The sequence below is a fragment of the Oncorhynchus clarkii genome, chromosome 14 (genome assembly GCF_045791955.1).
Source record: "Oncorhynchus clarkii lewisi isolate Uvic-CL-2024 chromosome 14, UVic_Ocla_1.0, whole genome shotgun sequence".
Classification (NCBI taxonomy): Eukaryota; Metazoa; Chordata; class Actinopteri; order Salmoniformes; family Salmonidae; genus Oncorhynchus; species Oncorhynchus clarkii.
The window spans coordinates 3750326-3769836 of NC_092160.1; the positions used below are offsets into that span (position 1 = coordinate 3750326).

General features: G+C 43.9%; 1 protein-coding gene across 3 annotated transcripts in view; it reads left to right on the forward strand.

Moving 5' to 3' along the window:
* Window positions 1–19481, forward strand: part of LOC139366142 (peroxisome proliferator-activated receptor gamma coactivator 1-beta-like) — a 64723-nt gene extending 45242 nt beyond the window's left edge. For all 3 annotated transcript variants that reach the window (XM_071103288.1, XM_071103290.1, XM_071103289.1), the window contains 9 exons: window positions 5692–5823; window positions 9316–10267; window positions 10509–10554; window positions 11049–11113; window positions 12970–13507; window positions 13621–13696; window positions 13810–13928; window positions 14056–14189; window positions 15078–19481. In XM_071103288.1, the coding sequence (XP_070959389.1) occupies window positions 5692–5823; window positions 9316–10267; window positions 10509–10554; window positions 11049–11113; window positions 12970–13507; window positions 13621–13696; window positions 13810–13928; window positions 14056–14189; window positions 15078–15169 (2154 nt within the window). In that variant the 3' untranslated portion in view covers window positions 15170–19481. The remainder of the gene's footprint in view (window positions 1–5691; window positions 5824–9315; window positions 10268–10508; window positions 10555–11048; window positions 11114–12969; window positions 13508–13620; window positions 13697–13809; window positions 13929–14055; window positions 14190–15077) is intronic.
* The last annotated feature ends 30 nt before the right edge of the window (window positions 19482–19511 follow it).

Below are 19511 nucleotides of genomic sequence, written 5' to 3' on the forward strand. Positions count from 1 at the left end.
TCTCCCCTGCAACCTTCTCCTCTCAGAACCACGCTTCCAGGAAAAACATGTTTTTCTTTTCAACTGTTGTCCCTATCTACTCATGCTTGTTCTGGATTGCAACAGAAAACGGGTTGTCTTTTACAGAGAATACGATAGGATTTCATTACGTTAGGAAACATTTGGCTGGCTGCTATTCGGTGTGCTCGGATGAGCATGCAAGTGAACTTGGAAGTCTGGTGTAATATACTGTATGTCCTCTTATTGTTCTGTAATACATCCTTATTGTTCTTGTCCACAATAAAGCCAACATACTTCCTTAAGTTTCAAACAGACACACACTTTGGACTGGGTTTAAAGAGACAGAGATCTCACATTATCAAGGAAAGGGTTACAAAGGTCTTGTTGTGTTACAGCTCTGAGAGAAACGAGCTATGTACATACCTACATGTTCACTCACTTCCCCTACTCACTCTGTCTCTGAGATCATTGCAATTACAGGATAACATGCAGACTATATATATATATATATATACACACACACACGCACAGTATATCACAAAAGTGAGTACACCCCTCACATTTTTGTAAATATTTGAGTATATCTTTTCATGTGACAACACTGAAGAAATGACACTTTGCTACAATGAGTGTACCGCTTGTATACCAGTGTAAATTTGCTGTCCCCTCAAAATAACTCAACACACAGGCATTCATGTCTAAACCGCTGGAAACAAAAGTGAGTACACCCCTAAGTGAAAATGTCCAAATTGGGCCCAAAGAGTCAATATTTTGTGTGGCCACCGTCATTTTCCAGCACTGCCTTAACCCTCTTGGGCATGGAGTTCACCAGAGCTTCACAGGTTGCCACTGGAGTCCTCTTCCACTCCTCCATGACGACATCACGGAGCTGGTGGATGTTAGAGACGTTGCACTCATCCACCTTCCGTTTGAGGATGCCCCACAGATGCTCAATAGGGTTTAGGTCTGGAGACATGCTTGGCCAGTCCATCACCTTTACCCTCAGCTTCTTGAGCAAGGCAGTGGTCGTCTTGGAGGCGTGCTTGGGGTCGTTATCATGTTGGAATACTGCCCTGCGGCCCAGTCTCCGAAGGGAGGGGATCATGCTCTGCTTTAGTATGTCACAGTACATGTTGGCATTCATGGTTCCCTCAATGAACTGTAGCTCCCCAGTGCCGGCAGCACTCATGCAGCCCCAGACCATGACACGCCCACCACCATGCTTGACTGTAGGATAGACACACTTGTCTTTGTACTCCTCACCTGGTTGCCGCCACACACACTTGACACCATCTGAACCACATAAGTTTATCTTGGTCTCATCAGACCACAGGACATGGTTCCAGTAATCCATGTCCTTAGTCTGCTTGTCTTCCGCAAACTGTTTGCTGGCTTTCTTGTGCATCATCTTTAGAAGAGGCTTCCTTCTGGGACGACAGCCTATCAGACCAATTTGATGCAGTGTACGGCGTATTGTCTTGAGCACTGACAGGCTGACCCCCCACCCCTTCAACCTCTGCAGCAATGCTGGCAGCACTCATACGTCTATTTCCCAAAGACAACTTCTGGATATGATGCTGAGCACGTGCACTCAACTTCTTTGGTCGACCATGGCGACGCCTGTTCTGAGTGGAACCTGTCCAGTTAAACCTCTGTATGGTCTTGGCCACCGTGCTGCAGCTCAGTTTCAGGGTCTTAGCAATCTTCTTATAGCCCAGGCCATCTTTATGTAGAGCAACAATTCTTTTTTTCAGATCCTCGCAGAGAGTTCTTTGCCATGAGGTGCCATGTTGAACTTCCAGTGACCGGTCAGTATGAGGGAGTGTGAGAGCGATGACACCAAATTTAACACACCTGCTCCCCATTCACACCTGAGACCTTGTAACACTAACGAGTCACATGACACTGGGGAGGGAAAATGGCTTAATTGGGCCCAATTTGGACATTTTCACTTAGGGGTGTACTCACTTTTGTTGCCAGCGGTTTAGACACTAATGGCTGTGTTTTGAGGGGACAGCACATTTACACTGTTATACAAGCTATACACTCACTACTTTACATTGTAGCAGAGTCATTTCTTCAGTGTTGTCACATGAAAAGATGTATGCAAATATTTACAAAAATGTGAGGGGTGTACTCACTTTTGTGATATACTGTATATACACTGCTCAACAAAAATAAAGGGAACACTTAAACAACACAATGTAACTCCAAGTCAATCACACTTCTGTGAAATCAAACTGTCCACTTAGGAAGCAACACTGATTGACAATAAATTTCACATGCTGTTGTGCAAATGGAATAGACAACAGATGGAAATTTATAGGCAATTAGCAAGACACCCCCAATAAAGGCGTGGTTCTGCAGGTGGTGACCACAGACCACTTCTCAGATCCTATGCTTCCTGGCTGATGTTTTGGTCACTTTTGAATGCTGGCGGTGCTTTCACTCTAGTGGTAGCATGAGACTGAGTCTACAACCCACACAAGTGGCTCAGGTAGTGCAGCTCATCCAGGGTGACACATCAATGCGAGCTGTGGCAAGAAGGTTTGCTGTGTCTGTCAGCGTAGTGTCCAGAGCATGGAGGCGCTACCAAGAGACAGGCCAGTACATCAGGAGATGTGGAGGAGGCCGTAGGAGGGCAACAACCCAGCAGCAGGACCGCTACCTCTGCCTTTGTGCAAGGAGGAGCACTGCCAGAGCCCTGCAAAATGACCTCCAGCAGGCCACAAATGTGCATGTGTCTACTCAAATGGTCAGAAACAGACTCCATGAGGGTGGTATGAGGGCCCGACGTCCACAGGTGGGGGTTGTGCTTACAGCCCAACACCGTGCAGGACGTTTGGCATTTGCCAGAGAACACCAAGATTGGCAAATTCGCCACTGGCACCCTGTGCTCTTCACAGATGAATGCAGGTTCACACTGAGCACATGTGACAGAGTCTGGAAACGCAGTGGAGAACGTTCTGCTGCCTGCAACATCCTCCAGCATGACCGGTTTGGGGTTGGGTCAGTCATGGTGTGGGGTGGCATTTCTTTGGGGGGCCGCACAGCCCTCCATGTGCTCGCCAGAGGTAGCCTGACTGCCATTAGGTACCGAGATGAGATTCTCAGACCCCTTGTGAGAGCATATGCTGGTGCGGTTGGCCCTGGGTTCCTCCTAATGCAAGACAATGCTAGACCTCATGTGGCTGGAGTGTGTCAGCAGTTCCTGCAAGAGGAAGGCATTGATGCTATGGACTGGCCTGTCCGTTCCCCAGACCTGAATCCAATTGAGCACATCTGGGACATCATGTCTCGCTCCACCGACTGTCCAGGAGTTGGCGGATGCTTTAGTCCAGTTCTGGAAGAGATTCCTCAGGAGACCATCCGCCACCTCATCAGGAACATGCCCAGGCGTTGTAGGGAGGTCATACAGGCATGTGGAGGCCACACACACTACTGAGCCTCATTTTGACTTGTTTTAAGGTCATTACATCAAAGTTGGATCAGCCTGTAGTGTGGTTTTCCACTTTAATTTTGAGTGTGACTCCAAATCCAGACCTCCATGGGTTGATAAATTTGATTTCCATTGATAATTTTTGTGTGATTTTGTTGTCAGCACATTCAACTATGTAAAGAAAAAAGTATTTAATAAGAATATTTCATTCATTCAGATCTAGGATGTGTTATTTTAGTGTTCCCTTTATTTTTTTGAGCAGTGTATGTATATGTATATATATATATATATATATATATATATAGTAGTATACACACACCTACTGAAGGGACATTCTTCCCAATTTGATTACATGTCCCTCACGATGTCCTTAGGTGGCTTAAGAATCTTAATAGGATTTGGCACTGATAACAGCAATAAGACAAAATTAGCAAAAACTGGTATTATGCAACTGTTGTTGTGCATGCTAAGTCACGTAGATCCTATGGGCTAGAAGAGTGGAATGATGGCCAATGAGATGCCACCATTTCATTATAATGTTCATAGCTTTCTGCACTGTTTTTAGACTAAAAAAAGGGCCCATCCATATGGTGAAATGTGGTTTAACATGGTGACATGTACCAGTCCACCTTCCTCCCTCCCTGCCTGTCAGTCCCTTTCCATCCCAGAGACAGCCTAGAGGAGTTGCATGTGACCCTGGTGTTGTCATCACTGGTGTGTGAGTGGAGGAGGATTCCCTCTGCTGGCAGAAGCTGTAATTGCAGCTGATCTCAGTGTGTGTGTGTGTGGTGTTTTTGCCATTGAAATCCTTGGGTGGGCCGCCTGTTTTTTCAGACCGCCTAAGACCAAACAGTGTAAAAAATGTTTGGGGAAATGAATTAATTACCCCACATTAATCGGGATGGAAAAAGGCGTTCAGTGTAAACTTTTAAATGACTAAAAGCAGATATAAAGTATGTCGGAAAGATAATGGACCTATATATTTTTACAATATAATATTTGAGAACTAATAATCACCAAATAAAAGCTAGACAGTCAGAGGGAATGGGAGATTCCAAACAATTGATTTAGCAGTATTGATTTTGTTATTATGTTTGAGTAAAATAACATAGCATTAGCCATTGCAGGAAATTAGCTTTAAAATTGCAATATTTTCTCTCATCTCCATGGCAGAATATGTAGAATAGCAGGAAATTCACTTTAAAACTGGAACCTTTTCTCTCAGCTCCATGCAAAAAATGTGTAGCATCACAGGAAATTAGCTTTAAAACTGCAAAAAATGTCTCTCGGCTCCATGGAGAAATGTGTAGAATTGCAGGAAATTGGCAACAAAAAAAATCACACTTTTCTCTACACTGCCAAGATAAGGGCCTCTAAAACGTTCTCTAAAATTGCGTGCGTGCCTGAGTGTGCAAGACAGTGTGTGTGCGTGTATGAGGTTGTAAGCAGGCAGAGAACAAGGGCTGCAGAGAACAAGGGCTGCATTGAGCAAGGCAGACCAGGAAGTGGGCCAGAGTAGGGTAGTCTTTCATGGCATGGATGGGCCTGGCGTGCCAACAGAATTTTGTACACAGAGATGGAAACCTTCAGCGCCCCTTCACTTCCTCAATGAAACACCGAGAGGCACCATTGAAGCCCATGCCAAGTTGGCACATGCTGACAGGGATGGGCAACTCAATTAGCACTCTACTCATCTATTTCATCATCTGTTTCAACAAGCCTCTAAACGTGACATATAAGACCAGACACTATTTAGCTATCAGCCAAACATAACCAGCCGCATCATTCCCTCACATCTACAGTAGGCGCGCTCCGGTGCTATCCTCAGGCTGTGCCAAAACCAGTGCAGCTTAGGGGGATTGTTGTTGTAAGCAGATTTCTATCATCTGATGATTTCACATGCGATGCTGCTGCCTCAAAGTGTAGTGAAGGAAATGTGAGGAAGTAAAATACCCATTTGAAATGCAATGCGACAGCCTTACCACCCCATTGCAACGTACGCAGGAGAGCTATAGAATCCCATTTCCGTTTGATCTCATATTCACACAGCTTCCTCCTGCCAGCTTCGGTTTGAGTGCTATATTGTTCAAACGCTGGATGAAAGGAGAATAAAGAGGGGGAAATAGATTTGCGAGTGGATGAGTCATGTCAAGAGTGATAATACACGTTGATGCTACTGTATGTTCTGCTGATTGATTGATTTATTGGCAGACATGTACATTACAGTTGTCCCAACCCATGTCCCCCTACAGCTGAAAAAGCTCCTGCTGTCCCCCCCTAACGTGCCCACGGGCCTGGAATCACACAAAGAGGGCAGCAGCAACAGCGGGCATCGCCATTGCAGCAGGAGCCTGCATCTGAAACCTGTCAGGCCTTTGGTTAAGGTGAGTGAGTTGGAGCTCTGTGTGTGGTGTTCTAGAATAGAGCTGTCTAGCAGCTCAGAATAGAGCAGGGAAGGCAACACAAGAGACTTAAAGAGAGGGAGAGCGGATACATAGGCTCCACGACAGGAAAGGTTTTCTATAGCTCTGATCCTTAGTCCTTTTCTAGTTCATTCACTGCTCTGACACCGGATCCAGGATATGGGTTGAATAGGGGACCTAATCACCAAGGTAATGCTTAGATGATAGTGTTTTCAGAGACTAAAACATACAACAAGCTCTACGGAGAATAAACCTTACTGTCTGTCTCTCCGACATTTGCAACATTGTTTCAATAGTCAAATTCCATCTCAAACTGTTAAATCCCATAGTAATGAATGTGTAGGGAGTCGGGATGAGAGAGAGGCAGGCAGCGTTTCTCAACTAGTCAAAATCATGAATCAGCTAGCATCATTTTTATGGATATATACAGTGTATATATATATATATATACAAAGAAATGTCAATTGAAAAAAGTATCTAGACATTCCACCAAGGTCAACTCCCTTATACATTGCTTTAATTTTTTTTTTTAAATAAACAAAACCATCTAACACAACACTCACAAAAAAAAGAATACATAAATAAATCAAATAATTAAAAAGAACACCACCCTACTACACTATTTAAATCTATTTAGTCCTACCTCAGGCCAACAACCTGAAAGGATGGGAGACCACCTCTTAATACACCCTGTAACTATTCTGATGTCAAGTCTCACACACCCAAATGCCTCTCTGCAGCTGCCACCACAAGCTCAATTCTGTGCGACTCATGTTCCATCCCTGCAGTACAGTTGATAACCATTGCTATAAATGCAAAAAAAAATCCAATCTTACTGAAACATATATCACTTGTTGGCCTATGCATCTGTACTGGTACAGATCTACTACTCACACCACTCCTCTCAAGATCCCTCCCCCTTGACCCATCTTCCTCTACTTTCTTCACTGCCTCAGCATGTAACAACTTCTGCACTACTCTATCCCTGGAACCTTAAACATGCCTCTCTCGCACGGGACATTTCTGATCCCCAGCCCCATGAGCACCCCTACAATTAACACATACCACAACTTTCCCCAATGCTATGCATTCCTTTGTTTCATGCCCTTCTGCACACTTCTCACACCTAGGAACCTCCCTCCTACACATTGCTGCCACATGCCCATAAGCTTGACACCTGCAACAACGTAAAGTATTCTGCACAAAAGCTTAAAGAAGATAGCTTATATATAACATCACTTTGTGGGGCAAAACCTCAACATCAAAACTCAAAAGAACAGACATTGGTTCTTCTGTTTCACCACTCACGCCACCCTGTCTGCGTTGCACCAAACGACGAGCATTACAAACACTGGGAATCTTCCCCTTCAGTTGGTCAACTTTTACATTTACTGCTACCCCAGTAATCACTCCTTTCAATGGTGCCCTTTTCTTGAGAGCAAAATAATTCAAATTTCTTGCCCTAATTCGTTTAACATGGAGCGCCTTCTCCCTCTGACCAGCAGAAACACAAACTATTATCACAAGACCACTTCTGCTTACCCTCACCGATTCCACAGCACCCAACTCTATTTTCACCCACCCTGAACCCACAAATGGATCAGCCAAAAGGCAAGGGTCCACTTTTTCCAGGCTCCTCTTCATCCTGACCCTCGGTGCAAGCCTTGGGCTTTGAGAACTTCACCACACCTACCACCTCCGATACCTCACCCTCATTCACTTCCATTTCTCCCCCTGTCTTCAGCTCACTCTGCTTACACTTTCTTCCATTCTTCTTTAACAAACCATCGGCCCTTTTCCCACCATTTTTAACTGACTCACGCTCACTCTTTTCCTCCCTCTCTCTCTTAAACCTCCTCTGCCTCTCCTTTTCCCTCCATTCCTCCTCCGTATTCCAAGTATACCTCTCCTTACGATAGTACTGCACTTCTCCTGATATACATCTTGTTGTTGCCTTGTCAAGGGACGCCATTTAACCGGCTGTCACAATGTCCGTATAATCAGCACAAACCCCTGGAAATGTTGGGTAGCAACCCTAGATTTGTTTCGGGACTATATGTTGTGGAAGGATGAAATGGTATGAATAAATTCATCGAAATACTTTTTTTTAAAAAATGAAAATATGTACATTATTATTTAAATATGTTGGTGACCCGTTTGTATATAAGGGATAATGCCCTCGTAGCCGGTGTTTGGAGGATATATTGGCATGGTTTGCCGGCCCGAGATTTTGTGTCGGGCCTATCTACACCCCGTGCCAACATATCCTCCAAACACCGGCGATTCTGGCATTATCACTTAAAGACGAGCCATATCATTCTTTCCGCAGAAGTGTTTGTTGTTTGGTTCCTTGATCTGATCTATAGGCTATTCATCAAAGTAGCCTATTTTGCATTGATAACCAAATATAATCTCAGCGACTGTTTAAACAGTAAACCAATCAACAAGAATCCACTCAAAAAGGTATTTTGTTTATAAATAATAACTAGTGATTCCAGGCTATTGTGAAATGGTGGAACCTGCTATAGACAACCAGCTAGCCATGTGCTTTTTTTTCATTTTTTTTTCTTCATGACCACAACATGATGACGTTCTATTTTTAGCTGATATCGGAATCAATACACAAACAAGCATATCAAATTGGGATAATGATTTATGCTACTCCGGGAAGTATACAAATGTTTGCCAGGGCATATTTTATTTTTTATTTTATTTTTAATCTGATTATTTCACATGGAGATGTGGAAAGCTAAAAATGCTAGCTAGCTTGCTATGTTTTTAGCGAGGCTAAAGCTAGCTAGCCAGGCTGTCAGCTAGCTACTACTAATAAATTGAAATTAGCAAAGTTTTTTTATTTTTATATCTCCCTCTTGTGACTGGGACCGGTGTGGAGATCATGTTACCATAAGGTGTCCGTTGCTCCAAAAATCCGTCTCCACCCACGCGCATGCACGTAGATCAATGGCGTGAGGCTATTTTCTCATTTATCACCCTTGTCCTGCCCTGGCTTTTCCTTTACGGTGGTGGTGGCCGAGGCATGTGACATCTGTGGCATTAGAGTGAGTGGTGCTGAGGCTTTGGAGTGACAGATGGATGTAGTCTCGACCAGGAGAAAGGGCAGCTCTGGCAATGAGCTGGTGGTTACGTAAAGATAGAGTGCATCCTAGAATCTCTCTCTCTCTCTCTCTCTCTCTCTCTCTCTCTCTCTCTCTCTCTCTCTCTCTCTCTCAGTCATGATACTGGGAACGTTGGTATGATTATGAAGGAATGTTTTATAACTTTGAATCTTTGTGGCTCTCTGTGCTGGTTTTGGTTACTCATACGTTGAAATTGTTCCCTCGGCACTGTATGTTCTCATGGCCTAGACATTCCTTAATATTTTGGGCCATACAGTGCACAGAGGCTCACCAAGGTCATTTTATAGGTAGTAACTCTAACTCTTTCTTTCTGTAGCGTGAAAGCACACAGGAGCGTAAGCCCCGAGCGGTGCGACCAGCAGGACGTCTGTGCACAGAGCTCCACCGGCACCTGACCTCTGCACAGGAGGCGGAAGACACTCCTTCAGAGGATGAGGAGGACGAGGAGGAAGATGATGACGATGAGGACAGTGAGTCCGAGGAGGAAGAAGAGGAGGAGGAGTCCTCGAGCAGTGAGAGTGAACGCTCCACTCCCCTTGAGCCCACCAAGCCCCAGTTCTCCTCGGAGAAAGAACTCAAATCTGTGGTGGAGCTCATCAAGTATATGCACACATACTGCCTGCCCATGCGCAAGCAGGCTGGCTGGGAGCGCAAGGAGCGTGAGTGCCCAGGCCAGGTACGCAGGGCCAGGCCCGAGTGCCCCACGACCCTGATCCACCCGAACTGTCACAAGGCTGCCCCCCAGGCCCAGAGCTGCGCCCCTCGGCCGCGCCTCGCCTTTACCCGCAGACGGGAGGTTAAAGCCAACTCTCTCCTGCGCGAACTGCTCAAAGCGGTCAACTCCTTTGACGTGAGCAAGCCTTACAGACTCCACAGCCCCCCCTACACCCATAACAGAGATGCTATCACCAAGCCAGCGCATGACAGAAAGACTGAGACCCCTAGCCCGACTGCCAGCTCAACCAAACCAGAGTTTATGAAAGAGCGCGGCCTAGAGGTCCCTCTGAGCCCTGACCTGGAGGACGCCTCCTTCTCAGTCCGCCGCTCCCGCAGGCTCGCCTCTTTCCCCAGCCGCTTCGCCAAGAAGGTGCGTGCTGGCCGGGTGAGGGAGGAGCCTGCGTCCGGGGAGCGGCGCCCTGACGAGGAGGACAAGGCGGTCAAACACCCCCCGGGAGACGACCTGGAGAAAGACTCCGCCGCCAATAACAACAGTACTTCCCAAACCACGGCAGACGCAGCCGAACCCGATAACCTCTGCTGTCAAAACGGTAAGGCAAGATGGCGACGATGTCAGAAGCCCCAAGCTCTCAAAGCCTGTCCCGATTTTTCAGTCCACATGGCTCCATCATGCAGTATCTTTCTTCAATTTGATGTGAATGAATAACACACGTGCCACTGTTAAACGGCTGGTAAAATGTTGTTTTTATACCCGCTGAATCTGCTGTTGTGTTCTCTGACCATGTATCTAATCATTGGTACCAATGGCTCTTTCTGTCATTCTGATTGCAGAGAAACGCGCCTGCCTCTGTCTGCCGCTGACTCCCAAATCTACTGGGTTTGTTTTCCGTACTATAGTCCTATACACTACAATACATATACTGCTTGCCCATAGCCCCACTGGACTCACAAAGCTATTTTAATGTACACTTCTGGAAGTCTTCTGTGCGTGAAATGACTGTGCTGTTCTCTGGCCCCCTAGATAGTTTTTTTTGCAGCTTTGTGGACTCTGTAATATCCCCAAAGCACTCCACACAAGCCTTTCATGGTAACACAGATCCAAAAATAGACCTCAATAGGAGAAGGAGCTTGTACTGTAATACCAATCATAGACGGCTATAAAGGAAAGCTATTCTCATGTAGTTCACGTTCACAATGATAATGTAATACAATCTCCAACAAAATAAAATAAAAATCCTTTAAAAAAAAAAGTGAAATCAGAGCACCGAGCAGTACATCCTTTTGTCGCCCCACTACCCCTACCCCTGCACCCCCTTCCCCTGGCCCTGATGATGACTCTGCAATCTCTCTCTCTCTTTTCCCCATGATCAGAGACACACAGTATGCCAACAGGCCCTTTGAGCAGACTCTCAGCGTGGACCTGTGTGGCACAGCAGGTAATGTTGGGGCTTTGAGTTGGTGTTGATCACCTTGACATCTTTTACGCCTTGGCTTGACGAGACAACATTTTGGAGCTATATCCTTGTCTGTCAGAAGTAGCTTGTCTAGAGGGAAGTAAAGTCTAGCTAGCAAATATACTGTGTTGTAGACTGGTTTATCTCTTTGAGATATACTATTGCTAACTCAGCTCGGTAGCAAAGCAGCAGAGGAGAGGGGGAATGCATTTGTATCGTGTTGTGAAGAGCATGACTGGAGTCTAATGACGTGATCTGTCTCCTGGGTAAATGTCATCTTGACATGGCTAATTTGGTTGCATAGCTACTTGGGAAGTGGAGAAGACAAATATAACAATGCTTTACAGTGTCTGCCGCTGATATCTTCCTCAAAAGCCGTAATGTTAATAACAACTGAAAGTCAAATACGCACTTCGGTCAAAATGAATATGCGATTGTGTGCTCGCCTTGTGCCGTACCAAGGTGCTGTGTTACTGTAATGTTACAAAATAACAGCCTCAGAGCAATTTGTTGAATTGGGAAACCCATTGAAACACAGATAGAAGTGAACAGAGTAACAGACAGTACACCCAGTAACAGTTAAACATGAGCAGTGTTTTAAAACGTGACCAGTGAAATTGTCTGAACGGTTGACGTTTCTCTAATGTTAACCCGACAGACCAGTGAAATTGTCTGAACGGTTGACGTTTCTCTAATGTTAACCCGACAGACCAGTGAAATTGTCTGAACGGTTGACGTTTCTGTAATGTTAACCCGACAGACCAGTGAAATTGTCTGAAGGGTTGACGTTTCTCTAATGTTAACCCGACAGACCAGTGAAATTGTCTGAACGGTTGACGTTTCTCTAATGTTAACCCGACAGACCAGTGAAATTGTCTGAACGGTTGACGTTTCTCTAATGTTAACCCGACAGACCAGTGAAATTGTCTGAACGGTTGACGTTTCTGTAATGTCAACCCGACAGACCAGTGAAATTGTCTGAACGGTTGACGTTTCTCTAATGTTAACCCGACAGACCAGTGAAATTGTCTGAACGGTTGACGTTTCTCTAATGTTAACCCGACAGACCAGTGAAATTGTCTGAACGGTTGATGTTTCTGTAATGTTAACCTGACAGACCAGTGAAATTGTCTGAACGGTTGACGTTTCTGTAATGTTAACCCGACAGACCAGTGAAATTGTCTGAACGGTTGACGTTTCTGTAATGTTAACCCGACAGACCAGTGAAATTGTCTGAACGGTTGACGTTTCTCTAATGTTAACCCGACAGACCAGTGAAATTGTCTAAAGGGTTGACGTTTCTCTAATGTTAACCCGACAGACCAGTGAAATTGTCTGAACGGTTGACGTTTCTGTAATGTTAACCCGACAGACCAGTGAAAATGTCTGAACGGTTGACGTTTCTCTAATGTTAACCCGACAGACCAGTGAAATTGTCTGAACGGTTGATGTTTCTGTAATGTTAACCCGACAGACCAGTGAAATTGTCTGAACGGTTGACGTTTCTGTAATGTTAACCCGACAGACCAGTGAAATTGTCTGAACGGTTGACGTTTCTGTAATGTTAACCCGACAGACCAGTGAAATTGTCTGAACGGTTGACGTTTCTCTAATGTTAACCCGACAAACCAGTGAAATTGTCTGAACGGTTGATGTTTCTGTAATGTTAACCCGACAGACCAGTGAAATTGTCTGAACGGTTGACGTTTCTGTAATGTTAACCCAACAGACCAGTGAAATTGTCTGAACGGTTGACGTTTCTCTAATGTTAACCCAACAGACCTGTATGCCACCACTGTGAGGTACATGTGACTTAATAGAGTGGCCTGTATTTTCAGGCCTCACCCCTCCCACCACCCCCCCTCACAAGCAAGTGGAGGACGAGCTGTTCAAGCCAGAGGGGAAAGGAGAATCCACACCGAAGGCCTCGTGGCTGAGCCGGGCCCACTCCCGCAAGCTCCCCGAGCAGACTGAACTCTACGCCCAGCTCCGCAAGATGGGCCAGGCCATCGATGCAGAACCCAAAGTCCACAGGACGTTCGGAGACCACGACTACTGCCTGCTGAGTCTGGGGGAGAGCCGGAAGAGAACCGCCGCCATGCTGGCCCACTCGCTGTTCGGACGCTCCTCTCCGGAGGGGGACAGGGCTGAGTGCAGGGTCCAAGGGGACAAGGGGCTGGAACAGCAGCGTGAAGACAGGCTCTTTTCCAAGGTGCCAGAGTACCTGAGTAACGGTAACAGGGCTGACAGAAAGGGGGGCGCTTTATCCCCCCACAACTCAGATGAAGAGGGGGAACGCTCCTCCCGTTCCCCCTCCCCCATTCTCCACTCCAGCTGCTGCCAGCCCCACTCGCCTAGCAGCAAGCCCGACTTCAGGTGAGAATATAAACCACTGTCACATGCCAATGTCTTCTCTCATTGGCATGTGACTCAGGTTCTTCCATTAGCTCCCGTCTTATTCTGTCTCTGCTTTGTGTCTCTCTCCTCAGCTGTGAGAACTCTGAGACGTGCCACGGAGACAAGCAGAGAAACAACATCTCCAAATCTGTGCTTCAAATTGACGAGGTAAACACCAGTTCTGCTATTATGAGTTTTTTCCAGTGTGTGTGTGAAGTCGGCATGATTTTCCACTGCGGCAAGTGTCTTGTTCTGACGGTTGCCATTGTGTCGTTGCCTAGGACAACTGCCAAGTGTTCTACATACACAACCTGCCAAGCAGCGTCACACAAACGATGCTGCGCAAACGCTTCGAGGCCTTTGGAGACCCGGAGGACTGCAAAGTCATCACCAAACACGAGTAGGTCCTTTTTTTTATCAGCCTGCCTGGCCTGTCTGTGACCTTCCAGAGTACGGAATGTAGTGAAGGTGGGGACCACGTGCCCGAAACTCTCTGTCTTTTTGTGTGTGTTGATGTGTGCGCATAGGGAACGCTGTGGAGTCATCAAGTTCCGTCCGGCACCCAGCGGGCAGCAGATCCAGAGGCACAGACGAGAGCCGCTTTTCCAGAACGGAGGGGGTGGCATGCACAGGCTCAGCAGGAAGAGATACATAGATCTGGGTAAACAGAGATACAGTCAAAGTACAGTCAAACCATGAATGTAGAAAGTCGTTAAAGGTGCTACTCATTGGATTTCTTCGAATGTTTGCTTTGTAATGTTAGAAAATGTCCATTATATATATTATATAATAGTGGAATGATAGTGTTTCACAGTATTACCCACCAGTGTTGTGATTGGCTGTGGTATTTTCATATTGATTTCTCCTGCCCAGTGGCAACTGTTGTCAAACTGGGAAAGCTGTTCTGTCTTTGTTATCTTGTGGAAATGGCTCATTTCCTGTTTGCTAAAATTCGACAATGTTCACTCAGTTTCAGTTTATGTGAGAAAACATGTAGTGAATAGTGTGGGGAATCATTGTACCATCTCAATCGCTGTGAAATATATTTAGTATATATTTAGTATATTTCACAGCAATTTAGATGGTACAGTGATTCCCTACACTATTCGATGCTTGTTTTCTCACATAAAAAGTAATGCTGTGAAACTATCATTTCACTATTAGTGGCAGATATATTATGGACATCTTTCTGGAATTACAATGCAAAGGAAATGTGTAGCACCTTTTTAATTGTATTTATCCTTTATTTAACTAGGCAAGTCAGTTAAGAACACATTCTTATTTACAATGACACCTTACCGGGGAACAGTGGGTTAACTGCCTTGTTCAGAGGCAACCGAATTTTACCTTGTCAGCTCAGGGATTCGATCCAGCAACATTTTGGTTACTGGCCCAGCGCTCTAACCTGTAGGCTACCTGCCGCCCCAAAGGAGTATGATCTGTTGGATGGAGGCAACGCTGAGATATTGTACAAGTTGTATCTCCATGTAATGTTGACGGCTATGATGACACTGTTCTAACTAACAAAGCTGTGTGTTTCCTTCTCCAGACGAAGCTGGACCAGGGCCGGTGAAGAGCAAGTATGACGCCCTGGACTTTGACACCCTGCTGAAGGAGGCCCAGAAGAGCCTGCATCGCTGACGGTGACTCGGCTGGGCCTCGCCTTAGAACCCTCATACCAACCCCAGACTCGGCTCAGTACCTCAACCAAGGCACCTCGTCATGTTTACATTTTTAACATTGGAATAAGAAACGGGCCTTGTCTCTTTCAGCTGAGGATACTACAGAGGAAGCTAGCGGGGGTTGGAGGGATGGAGGAGAAAAAAAAGCAACGAAACAACATATAATGTATCTGAACACAAAAAGCTGCTTCCTGTCTGTGTTCATGACTTTGTTGTGACTCGTCGTGGTCCCGTTGAGAGCCGATGGGCGTGTGGGCGGGCGAGACCTCTGTAGCAAACCTTGCTCCCTCCGTTGGTCGTTGTGGTGTGTGTGTCTGCGTGTGTGTGTCGTTTTTTTGTACCCCCTTGGTCACTACTGGTGGAACTGCAAGCTGTATCCGCCATTACGTTCGTACGGTATATAACAAAACCTGCTTAATATTAGCAAAATTGTGGATGTTCAAACTGTGTGTGTTATGACATAAAATACAAAAACAAAAAAATATTTCGAACAGCTTAGAGTTTACAAATCGAAAATGAAAAGAAAAAAGAAAAAAAATCTTGTTTTTTGTCATTTTAGTGCTTCCTTGATTTAATCTATGCACTATAACGAGGTAATCATGTTTCCTCACTTGACTTCTTTCCCCTACTCTGCCACTCAACACTGCTATGCTGTTGGCTGCTTTACTTTATAGGTTACCTACCCACTGCTGCTAAGCTAGCCACTCTCACAACCTGGTTACGCTGATCTAGGATGGCAGTCACTTCCTATCCTACCAACTCCACATAAATGGGGCTATGACAACTAACGCTATTATGTCATGAAGTAAACTTCAAGGCATATTTACCATATGAAAACACACTCACTCTCCAGAGCAAAATCACAATCTATCCCAGCCAATTCTCTGCGCTGTTTGTACTATCTGAACATGTCTGATCTCAATCAGTAAGCATAACCCAGCCAAGAGTCAGACATTTACTCCAGGTTCTAGAATATAACCCATACTATAGTAATGGAATGTACACTTCACTGATCTGAATGTAGAGCCCTTACCCGAATCCAAGTCTCTGGAGTTGTGCTCCTTTAATAGAGCTCCATTGCAGCCTGTCTCTTTGTGATGCACCCAGCAGCATAGCTGAGGGAGAGAGTGTCCAAGGCTCACCGCACCATTCACACCAGAGCGAGGGATGGTAAATCAAAAGTCTGTTGAACTCTTGTTGAATTTTCCCAGAGATCTGGATGGTACCACATCAGACAAGCGTCTCCACCTCATTTAGATCCTTCTTCTCGGGTGCTCTCTCCCCCTTTTTACTCTTGCTCTTCCTCTTCTGAAACACTCATTTACTTCTCCCAAGCTATCCTTTCTTATTGGTGGAGGCGTTCAGCTTGCTTTTCCGACTAAAACTCCCATAATTCGCCTCGTGGCTAAAAACTAAAAAATAGTTTGCGTGTCAGTTTTTGGACCGTGTATCCAATGTGTACCTGGGTGTGTTGTCTGTCTGTCTCGTGTTCGAGTTGGCGCTGCCATCGCTGGGGATCCCAGAAGGACCCGTGGTCCTCTGGTGTGCTGGGAGACTGAAAACCAATTTTCTTCTCTCCCGCTCTCTTTCTTGTTTTCTTCAAAGACCAGGTCCCCCAGCCCCTCAATACTGTACAGCCTAGCTCTTCTGTGTGTGGGCATGGGGCCTCGTGCTGCCCCAGCCTTGGCAAACCTCCTTCCTTTTTTTTCTAACAGATTATCCCTGTCTCTCTCTCTCTCTCTTCCCCATTTATCTAATCTTCTCCATTTATCTAATCTTCTCTGTAACACACATGAAATTGAATGTTTACATCACTGAATTCTCGTTCGACTTTATTAGAGCGCAAACTAAGTACAAAGACGCCTTATTCAGTGTTAGAGTATCCTATCAGGATGTGCTTTCGTGGCTTACCCTAGTAGGTTTACTAAAGGAAAAAAAGGACAAATATTTAGTGCTATACATACTGATAAAAATCTAACAACAAAAACTTGCTAATCAAAAGAGGAAAAGCTGAATGACTATTTGTGCTTAGTATGTATACTACTAAAAAGTGAGAGAATGTGCTGGTTTACATAAAAAAATAAATATAATATATATAATGTGTATATAGCACTATACGTAGTGTAAACATGAAATGTATCGTTGTGTCTATACAGCGATTTGTAGATGTGCGTTATAAAGGTGGTGGGACACCATTGCAAATCAGACTGGCAAGGATAAACTGTTTAAAGATGCAAGGTTGAACAATACAGGGAGAAACTGAACTGAAGGGAATTTATTTTAAAATGACTTGACACGAGTCAAACACTGTTGTATAAAGTATCCCTTTAGATATGCTATAGAAAGTTGAATTTCTTTTTAAATGATTTCAATATTTTTGACGATTTTTTTCTTTTTTTTACGCAATTGAGATGCAATACATATATCTATGAGACAGCCTTTCTCAAAGATTGGAAGTGGTTATTTCAGTGGTTGGTTGTTAAAATAAATCCTTGAAAACTGATCCTGTACTGTATGTTGTAGAACTGCTGTTAAAAAAAGATATGATATAAAATGACTAATAATAATAATGTGGTCAGTCATGCCATACATAAAAAAAATCATGTATAACAATAATACCATTGCACATAAAGCCCCAAATAGTGAAATATCTGTTCACAACTTTCCATGAAAGGAGCTAGGCTTATTACGAACACATGTTGGTAGACGGGTTGTTAAACTTGTTGAAATTCAGTGGACCCTTGTATAATGATTGGCAACTTGTGAACACGTATGACTAATTTTTGGAGAGAGGGAAAGGAAACAGCGCTTTTTAGCCCCTGTTGAATATTCAGACTACTTGATGCCAGTGGAGTGCTTCCATCAGTAGAGTTGAATGACAACGAAACAAATTCTCATGAGGAGAGCCTTAAAAACAATAGGGGGAAACTTAAGCTATCACTATAGCTTTTAATATTACCGTTTTATCTCCTTTCAAATCCAATGTGTTTTATTATTATTACAACTTTTTTCAATACAGCCATATTATAAAAGGTATATAAATATATATACATATGAATATATATTTGTGTGTTTGTGTAGATATTAAGATGATATTATATACTTTCTTATAGAAAACTTTGATGTTGACCATTTTCCTCGGTGTTTCAGAGCACTTCGGCACATTTCAACAACTACTGTCAATCTAGGATTTGTTAGGTTGAGAGATGATCCAAATTGAGCCCCTTCCAAAGGTAACCCCCGTCAGAACAGAATGCAATTCTTCCCATTCTTCATTTCAGAAAATGGCAAGAAATTAACTTGAGGCAAGTTGACCAAAACTATATTTGATGTTGGCTTTAAATCGAATTCGGAGAGCCTTGTCAGATTGATTTTCTAACTGTCATTATCCAACTACATAGTCCACACAAATACATATTTAAGTTTTCCGATTTTATTTCATTGGAAAATGTCTCTTTAAACTCACCATGTTAATAAACTTGCCCTATAGAAAGAAAGTGCAATACTAGTCCTTGACTCACCATTGTTCACTGTACCCTGGATGTAAAATGACCATGTGTATCAAAGATTATTTTGTATCCCAACAGACAGAGCGCTTTCTGTCAACACACAGAAAACATCTGATAACATAATGGTAATGTGATGTCAATGGCCACTTTGGGGGCTGCAAACTGTCACAATCTAGCTAGCTGTGAGCGGGTCTTTGGTGGAAGAAAAATGGACATAAAAGGGCATACATTGTTTGTTTTTCCTGTTTAGATTTTTTCATTGCTATTGATTTTTTTGTTGTCTATTTACATCTAATAACTATCAAAATTCACAAAATGATTTCCTTTTTTAATGTAGTTTTGCTAAACGGTAAATACTGCTAGTAAGATTTTATATTTTTACATCTGTTATTTTACTTGTATTATTTTTTATTTATATGCCACTTAGTTTGGATGTCTTTTAATGGTGTTTTTTTCCCCTGTTTTGTGTGATTTCAGATGTCTTCAGAATGTGGAGACAAAATGCATTTCAGTACTTTTGAATTGTTAAAATCTAGTTTCGTAGCTACATTTATCTATAGACTGAAATTATCTGCTGTTATAAATTATATTTTAATTCATGTAAATAGTTTCAAAATGAAGACTATGGCTTCATTTTAAACTGAATACATTTCTCTTCAGAGATTGTTTACATTATTAAACTGTAGAAATGTTCCTCATATACTGTAAAAAGTACATATTTTATTGATTTGCCTCCAAAAAATAAAATCCTAATGAACAACATGTGAAGGTTTGGACATTATACTATCAAGT